This window comes from Oreochromis niloticus, linkage group LG2 (assembly GCF_001858045.2).
Source record: "Oreochromis niloticus isolate F11D_XX linkage group LG2, O_niloticus_UMD_NMBU, whole genome shotgun sequence".
Taxonomy (NCBI): domain Eukaryota; kingdom Metazoa; phylum Chordata; class Actinopteri; order Cichliformes; family Cichlidae; genus Oreochromis; species Oreochromis niloticus.
The window spans coordinates 26,875,673-26,897,070 of NC_031966.2; the positions used below are offsets into that span (position 1 = coordinate 26,875,673).

A 21,398-nucleotide genomic window follows, 5' to 3' on the forward strand; every position below is an offset into this window, starting at 1 on the left:
CATGTTCATTTCAAAAATAAAGCAAAACATCCCTGAGCAGAGCCTCGTTTTGACAGTGACTGAAACAATGTCAGAGCAGCAGTAATAAGCCCGCGCATACGTAGGTAGGAGAGCAACTTAGTGCGCTACCCAGAAGTAAGAAAAGAGGTTGTTTCATTTATTTATCAAATGTAAAATATTTATAGGATTCAATCTGCTGGTAGAGGAAGACCAGGCAGAACAAACTGTGGGAGGAACTGTTGTGAAGTTGCTTTGCAGATGGATGTTAAAAATAAAAAATAAAAACATCTGGTGGAGGGCTGCCTGCTGTTCTGCATACATTTGCGTCCTAAATTACATTCCTGGTCTTTCAAGCATTCACGGCTGAGTCAGTCCCAGACCGAGAGTGACAACGCACTGCGGGCCAAAAACATCTCACTCTTTTGTCAGCTGGACTTTCTCTCTCAGACAACTGAAGGGAGCACCTGAATAAAAGAAGGGGGATGTGTCTGTGTGCCATACACAGAAACGCAGACTCGGAAAAAACTGCAGATATTCTGGTTGAGCCAGTCTGACTGGAGTACTGTGTTTTTCCTCCAAACACAGCCGGCGGCCTAATCTCACATCTCACATGTTACTCCGTGGGAAAAAGAGCCGGTTCACTCCCTGTCCGTGGATCTTTCATTAAAGAGTGGAAAAACAGCAAAAAATAAGTCATCAAATCAGCACCTGAGAACTGCCGCAGCTAAGAGAGCCACTAGGTTTTGGGTGGAGGATTAGTTCCCCTCTGAAAGGAAGAAGTTAATTATGTGGCTGTGACGCACCTAAAGTGCTGTTCGATTTGTGGCTAATCCTCACCGAACTGCTGCGCGAGGATTACGCAGTTTCGCTGGTGCCTCGTTTCGAGTGAAACTGCTGAAACACATCCTCGTGCATTTGGAAGCACATCTGCACACGTACCACACCGAAATGATCAAACACAGCGGCAGACAGAGGAGGAGAAAGAGCCCTGAAAGAAAGAAAGAAAGAAAAAAGTCGAGGGGGTGAAGGCAATGCTGAGGCAGATCACACTCAGTGAGTTAGCAGCACTCTCTGAGCAAGACAGCTTTTTAAATAAAACATGAAAGCTGGAGAAGAAGTCACTACTTTATATACAGCAACTCGTGGCAAGGCATGATATTCTGAGAGACAGGGCAGCCAGCTCAGAGCTGTCCCCGGGGGAGATCCTTCAACTCGCCATCAGATAGACTATATATCAGAACCATCAGACATGATCCCCAGTCCTGCAACATGCAAGGCTCCGCAGTGGAGGCCAGACTGACCGTCGGCTGTAAGGAGCTGATAAGCACTTATGTACTGACTCCCTCTGAACAACTAAACAAACACACTTCCTCCTCCATCTTTCAAAGGATTACAGGAGATCAATCACTCACACTTTGGAGTGTTACAGTCATCAGGAGGTTAAGTTTCAGCCCAAGAAAGGAAAAAAGAAAGACCTAAAAATAAACTAAAATCAAGTGCAGTTCTGCACCCCTCATGTCTACACTTATGAGGTTCTTAGGGGGAAGGCCCTGTATCAACACTGAGGTGAGCATGTAAATAAGTCATGGCTAATCTCTCCCCCTCACTTTCTCCTCTTCTCTCTCTCTGTAAAAGCCATATGTACATTTTTAGAATTCCCCGAGTTCTGCTGACGTGAGGAAAGAGATGAAAGATTCATGTTTGTTTAAAAAATTCAAACTGATGTCCTGAACTTTCAGTACACAGCCCACACGGGTGAATTATTTAACACTTTGATGCAAGAAAGGGAATTTGGGGATTTGGGCTGTGCTGCTGTAATCCGAGCAACAATTAAAAGTGGTGACATGTTAACTGTGAACTGCTTCAAATGCCTTTTGGCAAAACTGTGGTGGAGGAAGGGAGTGCCGGTGAATGTCAGATATGCTTGATATTCCCTTTACTCAACTCAAACTGATGTGCACTGCTGTGGCGCTTTATAAACTGCTGCGGAGTGCGGTGAGTGTATGCACCAGCAGAGGGAGCCAAAGTCACACGACTGCGCTGTAAACGATGCCCAGGATTTGTTTTAATCAATAAAGATGGGCATGCTCAGACGGTTAATTTGAAGAAGAAGAAAAATAATTAAAAGCTTCAATGTCTGCCATGTTTAATTTTAGTGTTTTTAAGGATTTGTTTGAGGCTATGCAAAACATATACAGTAAAAAAAAAAAAAAACTAAAATAAATATTTTTTTAAATGTAGGAATTGCAAAAGCATTTGTCTTAAAGGAGATTTGATTTTGAACGTCCATTTGAACCCTTTGCATGACATCACCTTGAAATATTCCTTGTCATTACCATGAACGGTGTAGCAGAGCTGATCAGCTGTAAAGGGTTAAACTTCAACACTTAGTCATGACACTGAAACCCGAGACTGTTCCTGATGGATGCGCCCGAAGGCGGCTGAGACCTTTTTAGGAGTTTGTTTTGAGTAGAATTCTTCCAGGTGGGGTTTTTTTTTTTAAAAAAATGTCGTCATGATATTTGGCACGGGTTTAAGGTAAAGCTGATGCGCCCTTTGTGTCCCGTGCTCGGCGCACCGCGTCTCGGCTACAGCGGGGAAGAAGTTACGCATTTCCAAATAGTCGAAGTTTATGGATTGTCCCTCTGATTGGCAGGAAGCAAACGTGTAAGTACCACATGTGTTTTTATATTCTTTAAGGGGTTTTCTTGATAAAATATGGAAGAACTGTGTTATTTCCTGGTTCTGTCCTACCTGTGGAGTCAGGTGAGCCGACATGACACCTGTGTAAAGCACAGAACACCGGCGAGCAGCTGCGCGTGGGGTGCTCTATTAAGTTGTAGTTCGGCCTTATCAAAGCTGTCTGGAGGTATGTGGTGGGACATGGAGTTCTATTGGCTGTCATGTGCGAGGACTTTGGTCACTCGTGTTGTAACTGCTTCACTGTGTTTTGTCTGGCAGTAACTTATTTCACTACGTCAGCTTTTCATTCCTTTTCTCTGTGTCTCCGTCTCAGAATGGTGGATTACAGTGTTTCCGATGTACCAGAAGCCCTATTCTCAAAGAACAGTTTTAAAATGGAGGAGCTGGCTCTAATGGCCTTGCTGGAGTGCCCTCTGTGTCTGGAGCAGCTGGATGCGTCAGCCAAGGTCCTTCCCTGCCAGCACACTTTCTGCCTGCCCTGCCTGCAGAGGCACGAGGCTGACCAGTACCAGCTATTTTGCCCAGAGTGCCGCGCTCCTGTCCCGGCCAGGACCGCAGAGGAGCTGCCGACAAACCTCCTGCTGGTGCGGCTCCTGGAGGGGCTCAACGGTCCCTCGGGCCCCAGCAAGAACACACAGAAATCCCGCTATGCAGTGCCCGTGTCCCGGGAAAGCTTAACAGCCAGGGATGATAAGCAGCACCAGGAGAGTCCAAACAGAGAGAAGCAGGGGAACAATGAGGTGAGTAAGGCCTCAGCCCAGTCATCTGCAGCTCTATGAGAAACAAAGTGGCACTGTAAAAACAAATATGTTGAAACCCAAACCCAAGTGTTGCACATCACTACTGACAAGTATAATTATTTGTTATTAACACTACACTACACTACAGCCTAAAGGGTTTTACACAGTAGTAAAAATGCAAGTGTTTGCCCTTTCACTTTTACTACCTAACTTTTGAACTTTGGGGATTTTTAATATGATGAAATATCAATCTTGGATGTAGATAAGATCCTTTATGCAAACTATAGAAAATACTATAATTATCAAGTGATGGGGAAAAAAATAGCACTTTATGCCATTAATCAATAGAAGTGCTGCTGAGTGATACACCCACACACATGCAGGGCAACAGGAGGGAAAAACCAACCAGATGATAATATGTGTGTCAACCACATGGAGAGCTGTGCTTGCTTTACTGCTTAGGTATATTTCCAACAGTAAGCAATATTTTTCAACTAATCTCCATACATCTGAAAGTTTGTGGCTCATGCAAAACGGAGTGGGGTCTGACTCATCAAAATGTTTCTTTTGGTGAAATGTGAGTGTTTCTTTGGATCCCTTCATACCTGTGCACATGTTAATGCTGAGATACAGAAACACCAATCCTCCCGATACACAGGAGCTCTGTCATTACTTCATATTCCTAGCATTCTGGTGTTTATATATTAAAAATAAAGAAATAAAGCGTTTAAAGAAGAAAACGTATTTCTACTTAAAGAAGTGCCCCTGAGGGGACAAATGATGGGCAAGCTTAGGAAGGTGGGCCAAGCTGTAGAACAAGTTGGGGAAAAAATTAGTAGTATTATATGCATCTCTGCACCACATGTGACACTGTCATGTAATTCAAGTCTGTGAGGTTCACAAAGACTTTACAGTCCACAAATCTGCGTTCTCACATGTGTGAGCTATACAAGAAGAGTTCAGTATTCTACCTGAAACCTGATTTGAGTTCAGTTACAGTTCAGAAAGCTGAGCCTGTTTCATTAAACCGAGTTAGTGATCATTTTGGCTTCTTCCGCATGCTGTCATGGTTACAGTATGGGTCAGTCTGATTAACTGTAACCTGATGCTACGATGATTGGGCATAAAGTGGATGTAAACACTTTATCTACAGACTTGATACAAAATCCCCAAACCATCAATTCAAATTACACATATGACATTTTCCACTGGTAATAATCAGTGAAGCTCAGGGTGTAGCCTGCATTTAGTGCGTCCAGAAGTCACAAGGAGACTTGTGAAATTGTTACTTTAAGTATGACTTGAAGTCCATATTAATCAGATTTTGTGCCCTCTCAGGCAGCGTAACCGCTTTTGTGCTGTTTTGAAAAAGTCCAAACTCGAGTGTAAACTTGATACAATCTTGAAAGGGGGAAAAAAAAGAAGAAGAAAGGATGTGTCATATCAAAGTCATCTGTATATCTCAGTGGTGCATCAGTGCCGGTTCAGCGCAAAATCGTTTTGTCATCCCACAATCTAACTCCTATTAGAAGATGAAGCACAAATTAAATGCAGAGTGTTTGTGAAGCAGACACACCAACTGTCACTTATTTTCTTAAAATGTGTCAGAGCCGGGGATTTTTACAGATGTTTTTCCATCGTGTTAACCATAAAAAAGTAGCTGTTCCCAAAAAAATCATGTTTAAATGAAATTGCAGAGTGCAGGATCTTTAAAACCTTACATTTTGTAAGAAATCTTAATTATTTAAACGTAAAGCAGCTGATATTTGACTTTCTTCCACACTTTAGGCTGCTCACAGAGCATCAGTGTATAGCCACAGAGGTGATCTGTCAGGAGAGCTGGTCCTCTCGGCTGGTAACGCTATCACACCAACACACAAAGGGGATGACAACTGGCACGCCGGCGACAGTAGCAGTGCGTCTGTCAGTGCGCAGCAGGCCGTCAGCCAGACACCTCAGCTGCAGCCCCTCCAGCAGCTCCAAGCACCAGCTCTGTGCAGAGCACTGTGTGACTTTAAACCAGAAGAAATGAATCTGGAAGACAGCAAATATTTTCTCAGCTTCCTCAAGGTGAGCCACTCAGACTACTGAGTTAGTGCAGAAGGGAAAGATAGTGTTCATTAGGTCATTGTGTGGGCACAATTTTAAACCTTTTAAATAGCATCGGGTTTTACTTCAGTGAACCTCTAGAGTAAAAAAGTATATAGGTTCTGCTGCAAAAACTATGCTATAAGCCTCCGTTTTTAGACATTCAGTTATCACACATGCACTGAAGTTTACAGATCACCATGGCGGTACAAATGGACCAAGCTTCACATATTTACTGTGGCTAAAAAGCACCTGTATTTTATTTCTTTATGATTTCAGTAAGCTTCCCAGTAATGTGAAAAAGACAGTTTTCAAAGGAGTCTATGCAGTCGGTAATGCTTCCATAGGAATTAAGGGCCAGATTTACTAAAAAGGGCAAAGTAGCGTTTGAGCTCGATCCCCAGACAGCGCTGATGGGTGTGTGCTGTTTTCTAAACACAAGCACAGTTGATTCATTTCAATATCAACTGGTAAAAATGAGACATGCTTTAAATATCTGCAGAATTAGCAGTAAATTGTGTCGCAAATATCAGTAAATGTTTTTGTGCTTGATTTAAATAGTCCCCTCCTTACATTTTGCACCTTATGAGGTCACCTCGTGACCGACATGTTTAACAGCGTCAGTCGCAAATCTCTCTGAGTCCCCCTCTTACAAACAATCTTGTTACTGCGCTCTCCCTTTAAACGCAGACAGCACCTTTTTTACACCAAAACCCAGTTTATGGAGCAACATATTAGTAAATCTGGTCCAGAGAGCGTAAGCAGCAGCCCTTTGCTGATACTCAAATGCTCTTTATTCATTGATCGACAGCCAGTGTGCGCACTGATGCTAGTCTGATATATTCAGGTGTGTGGTAACGGAAAGCCACAATCTTTCCAGGACTTTACACCCAAGGTCAGATGCTCAGAGAAACTACTAAAAAAAAACCCAAGAGCTAAATCTCAGACTCCACAATGCAATTAGAAAAAGACTGAACAAGTTAGGCTTGTTTGGTAGGGTTGCCAAAAGAACCCTACCAAACAGTTCAGGTTTGCAAAGTTTTATCTGAACAAAGCATAAGACTTTATGCTTTGTTCAGAAGACCAGTGTGCGGATGTTTGGTCATAGTGCACAGCACCGTGTTTGGAAACCAAACACAACATATCAACACAAACACCTCATACCAGCTGTCAAGATGATAGTGGAGAGGTAATGAGAGGCCATGTGGCTGACTGCTAAAGTTTGGCTGAAAATGGGACAGTGATCCCAACCACAGCAGCAAATCTACAACAGAGTAACTGAAAAGAAAAAGAATCAGTGGTGTAGTAAAAACTCCAGACTTCAACCTGATTGAAATGCTGTGATGGGAGCTGTGCATAAACAAAGAGTGGGCCAAAACTCCTCCACAATGATGTGAGACACCGATAAAGTCATACAGTCATAGTTTTAGCTGCTGGTTTGACTAGTTGCTTCGGTTTAGATTTCATAGATGCATAAAGGACAGATCTGTCAGTTAGCCGTCTGCTAAGATGTTAGAAGCCTTTTAACTGGTGTATTTACTTCCCTGCTCTCATGGCAGGGAAACAGCAGTTTTGATTTAATGCTTAACCCTTTGAACTTAATCCTGCTTTCTTTTATATTAAACCTGAATTTGTAGCAATCTGTGAATACAAAGAGCGCAGGAAGTCCCCAGCAAAGACTGCTACATAAGGATCACCGCTTTTGTTCTTTTCACTGTTTTCAGAGACTGAAAACTGAGACTTGTGGAAACGGAGGCTCAGACCTCCGTTGCAGCAGTTCTTACTTACCCTGGATTTCTGAGGCAGTTATATAAGGGCCTCGGTGCTTTTGTGCTCTCCATTAAAGCACCCTCGAGCTAGCCTCTTTTTTTTTTTAATGCAGGTGGTCAAATGGTTTTTTTAGAGGCTGGCCACAGAAAAGGACAAGGCCTGCAGACACAAAGGGAGCTGATGTCACATGTGGAGAAACACAGGGCTCAGAGAGTTTCCGAGCTGAGTGCTCAGTCTCCGGGGGCAAGCTCACTCTGTTAAATCCATCTTGTGTCCCGTCTTGTGTGTGGTTTTCAGTCTATCTGTTATTTATTTTGTGCTTCATACAGGGAGACATTCTTACTTTCATCAGGCGGGTGGATGAAGACTGGATCGAGGCCAAGCTGGGGGAGAAAGTGGGATTCTGCCCTGAGCAGTTTACAGAGGTGAGTTGCTTTTCTTCCTTGGATGTGGGTTGTGACCTTTTCAGCGCGATCGAGGTCGACACCTGCCGTTAGCCACTTTTCTCCGGTAGTGTAATCAATTGAACTGCAGATGTCGTCGCCGGATGCCATTAATTCCAGGTCACTGCCGGGATGCTAACTTGCTTTTCATTCAAATCTCTGATTTGTCAGTAAATGTCACTCCTGCTCTGTAAAGTGCTGAGGCAGAAAGCTAATCTGCGAAGTCCTGCTGTGTCTGCAGCTGCTCATTAGTTTGTGACTATGCGGCTTACTCAGGGTTGCGGGGCTTGCTTAGCTGGCTGACTGTCATTTGTTTTCCTCTGCACTTTCTGCCTCCAGGAATTTACTTCACCCATGCTGGGGGGGGGGCACTTGTTCATTCAGTCACTGGGGTCAATGCCTCATTCACTTCCTGTTTACTTTCCTAACTTGAACTTGTCATTTGCTTTGCTGTGATTTCTTCACTAATAAACCCCCCTCTTCATATTAGTCCTTTACCTCACATGCATACTTTTATCTCCCACTCACCCATGTCTTCTCCTCGAGCCCTGCTTCAGTGATGCTCTTTATCTTTCTCCTTTCCACTTTCCTCCTCTCCTCTCCTCTCCTTTCTGAGCCAGCCTCTTCCTGTGTCGTGCAGCCAGGCGTAAAGACACAGTAATGCTTTCTCTGCTTGGGTGGCATAACAGCACATCACTGTGGGGAGTGAAAGCATTAACCCTGCCAGTGCCTGTCTGACTGCCTGTCTGTCTGCGCAGCTCATTTCTCAGCAGTAGCCAACCCTGCCTGGCTTATTGGCTGGTACTTATCACGCTCTCTGCTGCCTGCCTGTCCAACAAGTTGTAGGGGTGAGTCTAGCGGTGATAAGTGGGTGTATTTAGACAGATGTTTAGCTGGTCAGCAGGAGCAGAGGTTGGCAGGCGCAGGTTAGAGCAAGTTTGAGAGGAATTGTTTTTCTTCACTGAGGATTTTTCTGTGTTACGTTTCTTATTGTGGTTCCTTTTTATGCATTCATCCTATTCCAGCCAAACTCTGTGGCTGCCAAATTGCTGAAGGGAAAGAGTCGGAGGGGGGGGGATCCAGCAGAATTTCACCATCAGACTTCGAGCGGGGGCAAAGACAAGGCCACTGACGCGTCCAATAGGACTGCCCGTTACGGAGTACCTCAAGCCCCAGCTAAGACGCCCGTCATCAACGCGTTGCCCCTCTCCAACCAGCGGAAACAGCCCGCAGCCGGAGGAAGCAACTTTTATCAGACAGGAGACAGCAACAACACCTTCAACAGCTACAACCGTCAGGGTCAGACGCAGCACCTCTCTGTGCCCACTGCCACCCGGGGCCACTCTCATTCTTCCAGAGTGAACTCTCAGCGAAGACGGCGCTCTGATTCGCACACACACCTGTTACAAGTGAGTCGCATAACTCTCTTATTATTCTGTTTTTATTTTTTTTTCTCCACCTCTGCTGTAATCTTTTAATTAAAGCTGGGTTTGGCTTTGCTCGCAGTGATTTGCTAAAACAGAAAACATGTGGTTGGCAAGAAGGTGAAATGGTTTTCTGTGCGGTAATAAGAAGTGTTTATTTGAGTCACTGATCAAGTTGGCCTCTGGTTAAGGGAGGGGAACCGTGACACTGTAAGCTGCAGGAATGAGTGAGAAAGAGAGATCGCCCTTGTGATTAAGTGGTTCTCATTAAGACGAGACACATGTGGGAAAGGGAAACAAAAGAAGTGAGGAGTGGAGGTGAGTGGACCGTAACTTTCGAGAGGTCTTTAATCATGAGTCCTGGGACAAAAGCCAGGATTTTCCCTCTGAGATGAATTATAGTTCCACAGGGTGGGTTTTCGTTTTTTTCTCTCTTCATCTCAGGGACATATGGTTTGTGATGTTGTGCGAGTTTGAATCCTCACAGGGAGAAATGTCAGGCAGGAGAGAAAAGAGGAAATCTCCTCTGATTTGATGGGATTGTTAAAGCGACTCATTAAGTTGTTCTTTTTTTTTTTAACTCTGAGGGAGCATAGAAGAAAGCAGGTCATTTTTACTGTCTAAATTAATTATTACCTCTAGAAGACTAAAAGTCATTAACAGTCTTGAAACTGGAGATTTTTGCTGTTTCATTGTTTAGTGAGGCTGGACTTTGGGAATGTTAGTGTTTCAGGCTATCAGGTTCATAGCTTTTCCGGCACTAACATGATATCTGCTGCATACTTTATGAAGAATGTGTAGCAATATCAGAACGAGGCATGATTGGTAAACATGTCCCTGCACATAGCTTTAACCAAGACAAGAAGAGTTCATTTCTGAGAAAGCTTGTGATAAACTTACTCGGGAAATGACCCGAAAGCTCCTATAAATCATCAGCACGTTGGAGTAAATAACCGGACATAATGCTGTTATTTCACATTAGAAAACAACGGTGATGTGGCACCAAGTCACGGGGCCTGAGAGTACAGTGCTGGCATGAAAGCCTCTGGAAGGCTTAATAATGTAACGCGCTGCCAAATTCCCTGCCCTTCAGAATAGCGATTTCCTTTGATTCCTTTCAGACGTCTCGGCTCTGCCCTGCAATTACACATGTCAGAGCGCAGAAATGCTCAACCTCATGCAGGTTGGAGAGAAACAGGAGAGGAAGGGAGGCGGAGGGGGAACGATAAGAAATGAGGAAACGGGGCAATAAGGCAGGAAGAGGAAAAGCTGAGCGGCGGAGAAAATGGTATGGAGCGAGGGAGAGAAACGCGACACATTTTCAGGCTGCGAAAACAAAAAACACATGAAGTGGGAAGAAGGAGGAGGAAAAAATGAGAAATAGATGTGGAGAGTGGGAGGCTCAGAGAGTCCCTCAGTGTGTCTGCTTATCGCTCTCATGCTGATGATGATGATGAGTCACTACTGAAGTTCCTTACATAACAGACCCCTCTCCCTCTCTGCCCTTCCTTCAAACTCCTTCCTCTTCACTAAGCAGGTAACGCTCCCTTTCACATCAGCGAGCCTGTAATGGCAGACGAGCCACGCACTCCCCCCTTTTTAAGGGAGCGGAGGGCCCGTGTCCCTAAAGCTGAGGCTGAGCTCTCCGGTGACCAAGACAGCATGTTTGTGCTATTCTTGGTGCCGCTTCCCATCAGCTCTTACCTCTGGCTCTCGCCTGTTTCTCTCTTCTTCTTTTTTTTTTGCAGCTTCCCTCCCACTGTGGATGAAATAATGCATATTAGTGTGAATATCAGCACGGTTATGTAAGAGCAAAATTTAGGATTAATTTTTTAAAAAAAGTTCACTCCCCTATCATACTTCACCAGAATATCTTACATCATTGTTATTGTTATCAGCGGTTATGCAGTCAGCCTGCAAAGTGACTGCATAAAAGAGCAGAAATAATTAGGCTGAGTTATTTATACGGCAGCTTTCAAGTGCAGAGAGTCACAAAGTGCTTCCGAAAACATAAAACATAGATTTAAAAGTAAAAACAAGATAAGTGGCAGACGGTTCTCTTCAAACCTCAAGCTTAATCGGAGATAGAAGATAGACAGATAAAAGTTTAGGTAAACACAGATCAGAAGAGCTGAGGCTTTGTGTTTGTGTAGGACTGCAGTCGATCTGTAATCTAGTTCAGTGTTTGACTGTGCAGAGGTACAAAACAGGAACCCAGAATGAATTCAGATTTTGATTAGTCACACATGATGGATTGTAGGTGACCTGGTCAAAAGCTTAGCAGCATTTTAGCTAAAGTAGATTGTTAAGCTAATGCAGCGAGGAGGGAATTACCTTAGCTTAGATGAAGTTACATGAAAGTATGAATTAATTATTTTAATGCTTAATTTTTACATAAAATCTATTTTTTAGCTTCTTAAATTTACAGCTTTGCTTCTATTTTATTAGTCATTCAAGGAAATGAAGGGGAACTGAATATACATTTAAAAATAACCTTCAGTTTACATTTAAGTACATTAGAGAAACACTACGCTTCGTTGACATGTGGTTTATGTGTAAGAAAGTTGAAAGGATACTGATAGACATACATTATTATTAGCTACTTGCGCACATCCGAAGCCACTTAAGTAAGGCTTTCCTAAAAGTCAGTTTCTTAGATTGCGACAAATGTGCAAAACCACAGAGGACTTTATTGAAAGAGTAATAGAGATAAAATCTAAATTCTTACAAGAGGTAGAGAAATAACCTGTAACTACCTATTCTTCCGTGAGTGAGGTCAGGTTTTTGGGTTTTTTTAAGCACTGCCAAATTTTGAAATCAGATCCCATTTTGAGTCTCCAACCTTTGTTTTTATATAAATGAGGAGGAAATTTAAAGGACAACTTGGTTCCATTAAAACTCGAGATAGTCAGCCGTTAGTCTGAGAAACCGTCCTACTTTGGCAAATCATCCTACCCGTATTATAATTTAACGGTGACTTCTGACTAATACAAACCCTAACCATAACCATAACCAAAACCATAAGAAATATTGGCAATGGGTTAAAAAAATGAAGTAAATTTGGGTTTTGTGTTGTGCATGTGCATGTGCATGTGCACATGCGCAGAAACAACGGGTAGGATAGATTCCCAGAACACCGTGTCAGACTCCTTTGAATCCCCTTGCAAATGGAAATTACTGGTGTGGACACTGGGTCCACTGTCACAACACTAGTAAAACTACATACTTATTTCAGTCGCATACCGGAAAAAAATTTCTGATAAGAAGCGTGATTACATGTGCATCTACTCAAATTATATATAAATGATACATTGCCCTTGTGGTTTTGCATATATCAGCAAAACCACATGGAGAGTAAGTGAACATAAAAGTGTGATTCACCGATGCGATAAAAAATATTCAGTAGAAGTGCATTTTTTAATGAAAAAAAATGCGCTTAATGATATGAAACATGATCTCTGCATCTTTACGATTTTGTGACACTGAACATGTTCCAGTACCTCCAACGGGTGGAAACCATGACTTGTTACTGAAGAGAAGCGAGGCATTCTGGATATTCACCTCGCAGATATTGTCACCTAAAGGACTGAATGATGAACTTGCACTCAATGTTATGTGGTAGCTTTTCCGTGATCTTATTTTTGGGGGTTTATGTGGTTTGAATTGTGATGTTTGCATTTCCTAAAAACACTGTGCATCACTCAGTTGACTAAAGAATACATGGAGGAGTCCCTAATTGGCTTAATCTCTCTGAATGTGCATATATGTGCAAATGTTTGCATCAACATTGTTTCGCTGTACCCGACGAAGGTCGCACAGACTGACACGTTGCAGTTAAATAAAAAATAATGGTAAGCGGGACAGTGCGTGGAAGTTATACTATTTTTCTCCACAAATATTTTTTTCCCTCTTCCCTCTTTTTTCCTGTCATTGATTTCCTAAATTTGTCGCTCTATTATTCAGAAATCTTTGACCAAAACAAATTGTACATTTGTAAGAGGCTTTTTTTTCCTTTTTTTTTTTAGCTTATTACAAACCAAAGCATTAATTGGTTACTAAAAAGGGAGATTAGTCAATAATATAAATCATCCTCACCCTCTAACTGGCTGTTTTAAATTCAGCTCACGCGTCCCTCTGCACAGCTAATTTACGTTGTCTGATTGGAGTTTTCATTAAACACATCCATGGCTCACACATCCTCAAGCCTGTGTGGCCATGTGCATCTGTTAGGGTGGAGACATAAGCTTAAAAACTGAACTAGAATAAAATCCTGAACCTGTAAAGTGGATGAAAGCTAGTGAGTACACTAGGGTGGGGGACAAAAGCTGCGGTCAAGGTTATTCTTCTTTTCACCTAATGTAAAAACTTTTCCATAACAATAAACATGTAAGAGAACATATCCATTATAATGAGTTGACAGGGTTTATACATAACTTCATAAACAAACACTCAAAATAAGATCCAAAGACCTATAAATCAATCTATCAATCAAATGAGGTTTTAAATCAGTCTGCACAGATCTTATGTCTTCACATGTTTAAACAACAGTTCTATGTCTCTTTAAATTAATTATAAATTGCAGTTGTTTTGAATCTTTTTTGGCCTCGTTAATAATTTTTAGCAGGAAAAAAATAGACTTGAATAGTGTAGTTTTAACAAATAAAATGTTAATATTGAAAATGACGCAGAAGACGTAACGGCGTCACACATCTGAGCTGGTTGGATGAGGGAAAAGCCTCGTGTCTTCTATCGTGCCCTTGGCGGGGGGTTGCAGTGAGTGGAGAGCAACCTCAGAAAAGTGCAGCTGCAAGTGATCCCGCGAGGTAATTCCTGATGATGTCGGCGTGATGCCACGGTGACTCGAGATCAAGCTGGATAGAAGTCAAACGTGTCATGTGCTGTTTGGTGGTTTTTGATTCTGTGCAGGCCTAGCACCTTTTGATCACAGTTAAGCATCATGTAATATCCAGCACCGCTAACCAGCTTCAGCTTGACTAGAAGCCTTAATTATCCATAATAACTGGAAACACCTGTCCGGTCAGAGCTTTGTGAATGTTTTCACCTCATATCATAATTTTTAAACACACATTATGACGTGGTGTTGGTAGTGTTTGCTTTTATGGCGGTAAAATGATCATTTCAGAAGATACAGGTTGTAGTTATAACATCATGTGAAATGGGAAAAAAAGTCTTCAAAAAGCCCTTTTTTAATATAATAAAATATATTGTTTTAAAGGCTCCAGAAGTGATTTCCTCATTATTCTTACTAAGCGACCTGGAGTTCAGGCATTTCCATAGTAACAGCACTATTTCAATGCAGAGCTGAGTGCAGAGTAGTTCTTTTCCACAACATGGCAATAAAATGTGCTTTTGTTAGAACAAGGCTGATGACTTTACTGACATTATTTCACAAAGTCACACAGTAGCTCATACTAAGTTCACTTTGGACGGTCATGAGATTAAAGCTCATTATCCTGTGGAAAATATGAATGTGATTTCTACGTCTGGAACCTCACTGCTGAACTATATTTGTAGTATTTACATTTATTCATTATATTAAATCACAAGAGCTCATTAATTTATTTAGGTTTGTACTTTTTGGGCATCCATACAAACTGTCTCACTTCATGTGAGGTCAAAGGATATATTTGCTGCCTGACTAATATCAGAGTTAGTCTCTCTGTGTAAGTATCCTTCAATATCCCTCAGCCACTGCAGCTACTGGGTCAGTGCACCTGGCCATAGCGTGACTGCAGTATAAATAAAGCTAGTTCTTTGTGGCTAAAATAAAAACCTAACAATAGAAATAGGACACAAAGTCATAAAAGAGCTGAATAATTTAAGACATTAAGTTATTCTTTGTTGTCAGTGTTTTGCATCTTTCTTTCTTTTTGTCCAAATATAATGTATACTGCTTCTTCATTCATTTAAAAACATGGTTGTTTTCTTTATGACAGAGATGCTCATTCATGGCCTCTCACATATGATGTAAGTCTGTCGTGTCCTCGGGTATCGGTGCACGTAACCTTACTTTCACACTTTTTACTTCTGCCTCACAGAGCTGCCTTTGAAAAGCGAGACTGCGGTTACAGAGCTGGATGCGTCTGTCAGATACATCTGTCTTTGTGCTGTTGAGTTACAGTGCAAATGCAGCGCAGAGTGTGAGAGCGCTGCAACATCCAGCCACATACTGTAATAACAGGAACTCTGAGCCCAAAGGCTATCGTTAAAGCTTCGAGCAGCAGTTTAGTGGTGATGCTGTAAATGGCAGCAGGAATCAGCAGAGAAGATGGGCGCAGCAATGTTATTTCTGCATCTTTGTTTTAAGTAAGAAAGACTAATGTGTTTGATTAAAGGGGAAAAAAAGCAGCACACAGGCCAGGCTTTATAAAGGTTAACCTAACGCACCTTATTAGAGTCATGTTTGACTCACATCCTGCTGACTTCATCACTGTAAAATATCCTTTGCTCTGAGCTTTAAGTAAACAAGCTTTGATCTGTAAAGATACACTGCAAAAGAAGTCTATGTTTACATTTTTCAAAATATGACTAAGAATTTCAGAGGAAAATCCAATGAATCATTTCTTATGTACAAACGTGTGACAGATTTAAAGAGAAACTTAAAGAAATGAGGAGAAATGTAGAGACTGAATGCACTGCATTCTTGGAATGCACCGATTGTGAAATTCTGGCAACATACCAAAGCCATGAATGATTTAGCTTTTAATCACACTCTCTTTGAACACTTGGCACAAACTGATTTGACACAAGAGATAATCATCCACCACTGATATGCCAAATGTCAACTTATTTACCAATGTCCAAGCAAATGAGTTGACATTTAGTTAACACAATTCAATTCAATTTTCAATTCAATTTTATTTATATAGCACCAAATCACAACAAAAGTCGCCTCAAGGCGCTTTATATTGTACAGTAGATAGCACAATAATCTACTGTAGCCGGCTTATTGGTGTATTAGATACAAACCAGCAATTTACTATACACAACAACAGGTAAATTAGTGTTAGGAGTGTCAGCTCGCAGAAGGAGAGTAGCAGCTTGGCTGTCAGTCGGAAGAAAGCTCAACACGTCCTCGGCTCCTGTTGTGCACTCAACTTTTGTGATGCAGATCTACTTTTTTTTCCCACTGAGTGAAAAGTGCCTGAGTAAAAGGTTCTCAGCTGATAGCCACCCTCCCTTCCTGCTTCCGTGCATGCTCTCATATCTTCAGCTTTTTTACATCGGTCCCCTGCTGCAGAGCCTTGTGTGTGGTGAGCTATGGCAGCAGGTCTTTGTTAATGCACCTTCACACCCTCTCATCCATATTACGTAGTGTCCAAAAATGAGGCGTTGGAGGCGTAAAAGTTACATAATACTGCTTTATATTATCAGAAGGCTCACGTGCCATTATGCCTGTCTTAAAGGCATAACAAGCAAAGTGCGTAGGCCGCTGTTTAACAACACAACAACATTTAAACCTCTCCTCCCTGGCTCAACGGGGGAGCGAGCGAAAGAGGGAGCGGTGTTGAGCAGAACAAAGCAGTGAATCAGAAAAATCAAACGTTATTTTCTGATTGTATCGCGGCTGTAACGTTCTAAAGCATGAAGAAATAAATGGGCCCACACCTCTGCACACCTCTGCACAGCCATGCGGAAAGGCACTACCTTGGAAAATTTTGTGTGAATGCAGCCAACGTGTGTGTGGCCAGTCAAACAAACACGCTGATGTGCACCTCTTGAGTCCATTATTTTATACGTCCATGACACAGATTAGCAGAGCAGAGAGCTGGAGACAGAGATGTAGCCCGATTGCTATGTTTTTATAAACTCCAGCTGTTATTAGTCAGGATTACACACTGAGCACAACAAAATAAGAAGAAATTAAAACAATACATTCAGAGATCAGGGTCTCTCCAGATAAAAACTTGTTATTCTTTTAAAAGTGTTTGTTTGCTTTTCATGTTACATGTTTGCCATTGTTCATAAAAAATCAACATCCTGAAGTTTTTGTACTGTTAATAAACATTCTAAAATAGTAAATTATCCTTCTTCTGATCAGTTTACCACATTTGTTGACATTAAACTGTTTTGTGAATTAAAATTGCATTTGGTATAGACAGCCATCCCAGCAAGCGGCCCTCTTTGGTGCCTATGTGAGGGGGGTGCTGTGGGCAAACCCACACATCCACAGTATCAGTGTGAAATTTGGCAAAGAGAGGCTCACAGTGGGACCCATTGTGAGCCTGATCGTACCCACAGTATGCCCACACAGAGTGGGCTGTCCTACTGGGGCCCAGATGTGCTCTGTGGTACATTATTACCAGAATGTTGCTACTTTTAGTGACTTCTTTATCACAAGGGGTCACCGCATAGACGATTTAGCCAGATTCCCTCACTAGCTTTCCAAGCCCAAATCAGAGACCTTTTGCTTTTTAGTCACAACACATAACCCACTTTACTATGGAGCCACTTGCTGCAATAAAAGACAAAAAAATCAAATTCTACCAAACATTTAGGCTGTCTTAGAAAATGGAATATGTCCTGATTTCTTTCACTAATTGACTTCTTTTGCAGTATTTTAACAGGATCAGTTTAACTTCCAATTTGAATCGGCCGTTTTTTCTCAGGCTCATATTTCTGACCGCATAATAGAATATGTTCTGTCGTTTAAGTATCTCCATAACGGTCACATTTCCTTGTATGATATTTCCTTATTAATGTGCCAACAAACATGCCTATGCGGGCTCACAATGGGTAGGTGTGGGTGAACTGTGGGGCTGTGTGGGCAGGGCAAGCCCACACTTATCCCAAGCAGGCCCCAACTGGGAGTGCCTAATCATCGCCGACAGCACTTCTAGCCCTATGGGGTCATTATATAGGATTTCTAGGTTGCCCATAGAAATCCTATGGAAGGACCCTATTACAGGTTGCCCCCAGCCCCACTGTTCACCCACACTTGCCCACTGTTGGCCCACACTGTTATGTTTGCTGGGATTGTGATTACAGGATGAATAATAAACGATGTACCATGAGGTGTCCTTTGCTTCCTATATGATAATTTTGAATTTATCCCATTTTAGAGCGAGAAGAAAATGACCAGCGAGACTCCGCCCACAATCTCTATGGCTCTGATGAACCCCCAGATGCCCTCTGCCTCTGCAGACGGCAAAACCTCCTCCACACAGCAGCTCTCCATCAGTGTGTGAGTCACTGTTTTGAAACGTCACGTTGTGTTAATGGTATTATAATGTAGCAGCACATCTATGAGGTGTGAATAAAATAAGAAACAGTTATATATGGCCAAAAAAGGGCTGAATAATCTGGATGTATATTGTTTTTGACTTCTCAGGTGTGCTGTCCTCTACTCCTACAAACCACGCCGACCGGAGGAGCTGGAGCTGAGGAAAGGGGAAATGGTGGGCGTGTACGGAAAGTTCAAAGAAGGCTGGCTGCGTGGGTTATCGCTGAGAACAGGCAAAGTGGGCATTCTTCCCAGCAACTACGTCACTCCTGTGCTCAGGTGAGAGGTTGTGATCTCTGACCCCAGGAAATGGGAGCTAAATTCTATTTGGGTTCAGATAGTAACATAGTGTGGGCATGAAGATGAGCTATTTTGTACACCCATTTATGAATCAGAAATATAAAGCTGCATGTCATGGCCTGCTGCTGTTTTCTTTGTCATATATAGCAAAAATGTGAAAGCAGACATTCATTAATATCACTATCCTAATATTTTTGTTCCCAAACTACAGAACCTCGGCCAGACTGCTGGAGACCAAAGCGCCTAATGTGCCCTCGCAGTACAGCACTTTATCTGCAAAGAAACACACAGCTGCCAAGAACCCTACTGTGGTCCTTGCTCTTGATAAGGTGAATGGTGATGGAGCGATATACTCACCAGGACAGATCCCATCTGTGCCAAACGGAGCACACCATGCAGTGTCGTCCGCTGGGATTGGAAAACCTACCTTCTACGGGGATTCACAGGGTTGGGAGACTGTAAGGCGCATTTTTCACCCACATAGAGGCGAGTGTCAAACAACCACACTCTCTTGGCTTGATTGAATTATGCACTTTGTCAGGTATGTGACGATCTTTTATTTTTTTTCAGGCTCAAATCGCGCGTCCCACATGGGCAGTTCCCACGTTCCCTCCAACTTGCAGCACTTTGCACAACATCAGGCATCTGGCTACTCGCCTGCTCTGCAGAGGAAGAAGGGCAGCAGCTTTGTATCCAATGCTAACATACCGCTGGGTTGGATGACTGATCCAGCAGCGCCCTCTTCTGCTGTATTCATGAAGGACAGGGACATCACTGCCCCTCAGTCAATTCTAGTAAAGCCTGACATGCACAAGACCAGTGCAGAGAAGGTAATGCCATTCTTGTGAAATCAGTGTCATTAAAGTTGATCTTGCTTTTGCATATATATATATATATATACTGCATAGGCATGTTTGTTGGCAAATTAATAAGGAAACAGCATACGGGGAAATGTGGTCATATATATGTATATGTGTGTTTGTATATATATACTTAAATCTCGATACTTTTCGTGTGATTTACAGTTTGTTTTATTTCCATAGTCGGCAAAGTCAGTGCGGTTTGTCACAAATGAAGACTCCCCTCCCCCAAGACATCGGACCGCCTCTTGGTCATCAGGAAATCAGGTTCTCTCCAACAGCCGACCCGGGCCCCTTCCTTTAGAAGTGTGGGCCCCATCGCTCACACTGGGAAGGGACGGACCTGGGATTATCCTCAAAGATGGAAAAGGTCCTATTCTCCGGAAAGGGCTTGAAACAGCCATGACAGATTTTTATACTAACCAGAAGCCGACAACCTCACAGCCGACGTTGTCAGCTATGTCAGCACAGTTCAGCCCAAGTAGGTATGTTGGATTTATGGGTTTGGAGCAGTGATTGATCATACAGACTTGAAAGTCATTACTGACTTTTTTTTTCTCCCACAGACACAGAGTTACCACGACACATTTAGCCCAAACAAACTCAGAGCTCAGTCTGCTTCAAGGAGAGCTTGTCCTCGTCCACAGACCGCGACCTGATGGGCGGGTTCTTGTTACTCAGGAGAGCAGTGGGCAGACAGGATTATTCCAGAGCAGTATTCTTCAATCCCTCGAACGCCTCAGCTGACCGTCCATTCCTTCTGTAGTTCTGTATATTTCTAAATACCATGTTTTAAAACTGCCAAGTGACTTGATAGACCTGGTGATGCGTCTAGAGCTGCAAAGGTTAATCCTGCCAAACGACAATTGGAAGGTGGAAGGTGTTTATTTTTGTTCTGATTTAGAGTATGGGTAAATTCTCTGGAAATATTTGTTGCGTCCTTTAATGTCCGTGCATGTTTGTTTACACATGTACTATTACAAGATTTTGCACACAAAAAAAAAACACTTAACGACTGTTCCTCGTTTTATACCCATGTTACACGCATTTGTGAGTGCCTTTGTCAAAACCCATTAAGAAAGTATTAACTATATTTGTACATAATTAGAGAAATTATGAGGTGAAATACCTTTCTGGTAATAAAGTATACTTCCTTGACATCAGTAGTTTCATGTCGTCTTTCAGATATAGAACTGAAACCAACAATACAAAACAAGAGTAGCATATTGTAGCATGTTAGTTTGGTATATAGTGACCTTGTTCTATTTGTAAACCTTGCTTTGCAGCCTGGATTTTTTTTAAATTTTAGGTGAGCCGGACCAGTTAAATTCTCCTTTCTGTCCTTGTGCAGAGGTTTAACGGTACATTTCATCCTGGAGCTATATCAATACAAGAAAATTTTAAGTAAGCTTTTGTTAATTAACAAAAAAAGTACCTTTAAAAAAAACACAACAACAACTTTGAACCCATTGTCAAAAATCAACAAAAACTGAAATTTGCATAGTATACAGTGAAAAAACAGGAACTTCATTTAACTGTTTCACTTTTTGTGTATGAATGAAAGAGGTCTCTAATAGTAGTAAAAGCTGTAAAACCTGTGAAAAAAAATTTATGCCTTTCTTGACATTTTCCAAAGCAGTCCAGTGGACTGGCTTGGAGCCATTGTTGTGCTTAATCTGACCCCCGGGCCTTACATTTGACACCCCTGCTCTGGCAGGTCCTGTTAGGCAGAGGGGAAAGAGCAGAGACAAGCCCCTTTCTTAATTTTTCAGATTCTTCTCCTTGCTTCTGAGATTTTGCACAGCAACAGTATAAACTGTATTATA

General features: G+C 42.2%; 1 protein-coding gene across 5 annotated transcripts; it reads left to right on the forward strand.

Moving 5' to 3' along the window:
- The first annotated feature begins 2,356 nt into the window (after positions 1-2,356).
- On the forward strand, positions 2,357-20,730 carry sh3rf2 (SH3 domain containing ring finger 2). 5 transcript variants are annotated; one of them, XM_005467848.4, is made up of 12 exons: positions 2,360-2,484; positions 2,595-2,667; positions 3,017-3,443; positions 5,232-5,513; positions 7,631-7,726; positions 8,770-9,153; positions 18,252-18,373; positions 18,521-18,691; positions 18,924-19,198; positions 19,283-19,542; positions 19,756-20,057; positions 20,139-20,730. In XM_005467848.4, exons 2-12 carry the CDS (start codon positions 2,633-2,635, stop codon positions 20,317-20,319), a joined length of 2,535 nt encoding a protein of 844 aa, XP_005467905.1. In that variant the 5' UTR covers positions 2,360-2,484; positions 2,595-2,632; the 3' UTR covers positions 20,320-20,730. The 5 variants fall into 5 exon arrangements, with proteins under 5 accessions (XP_005467907.1, XP_019223052.1, XP_005467905.1 ...); XM_005467850.4 differs by having other exon boundaries at positions 2,357-2,667; positions 19,756-20,053; positions 20,139-20,297; XM_019367507.2 differs by having other exon boundaries at positions 2,358-2,667.
- The last annotated feature ends 668 nt before the right edge of the window (positions 20,731-21,398 follow it).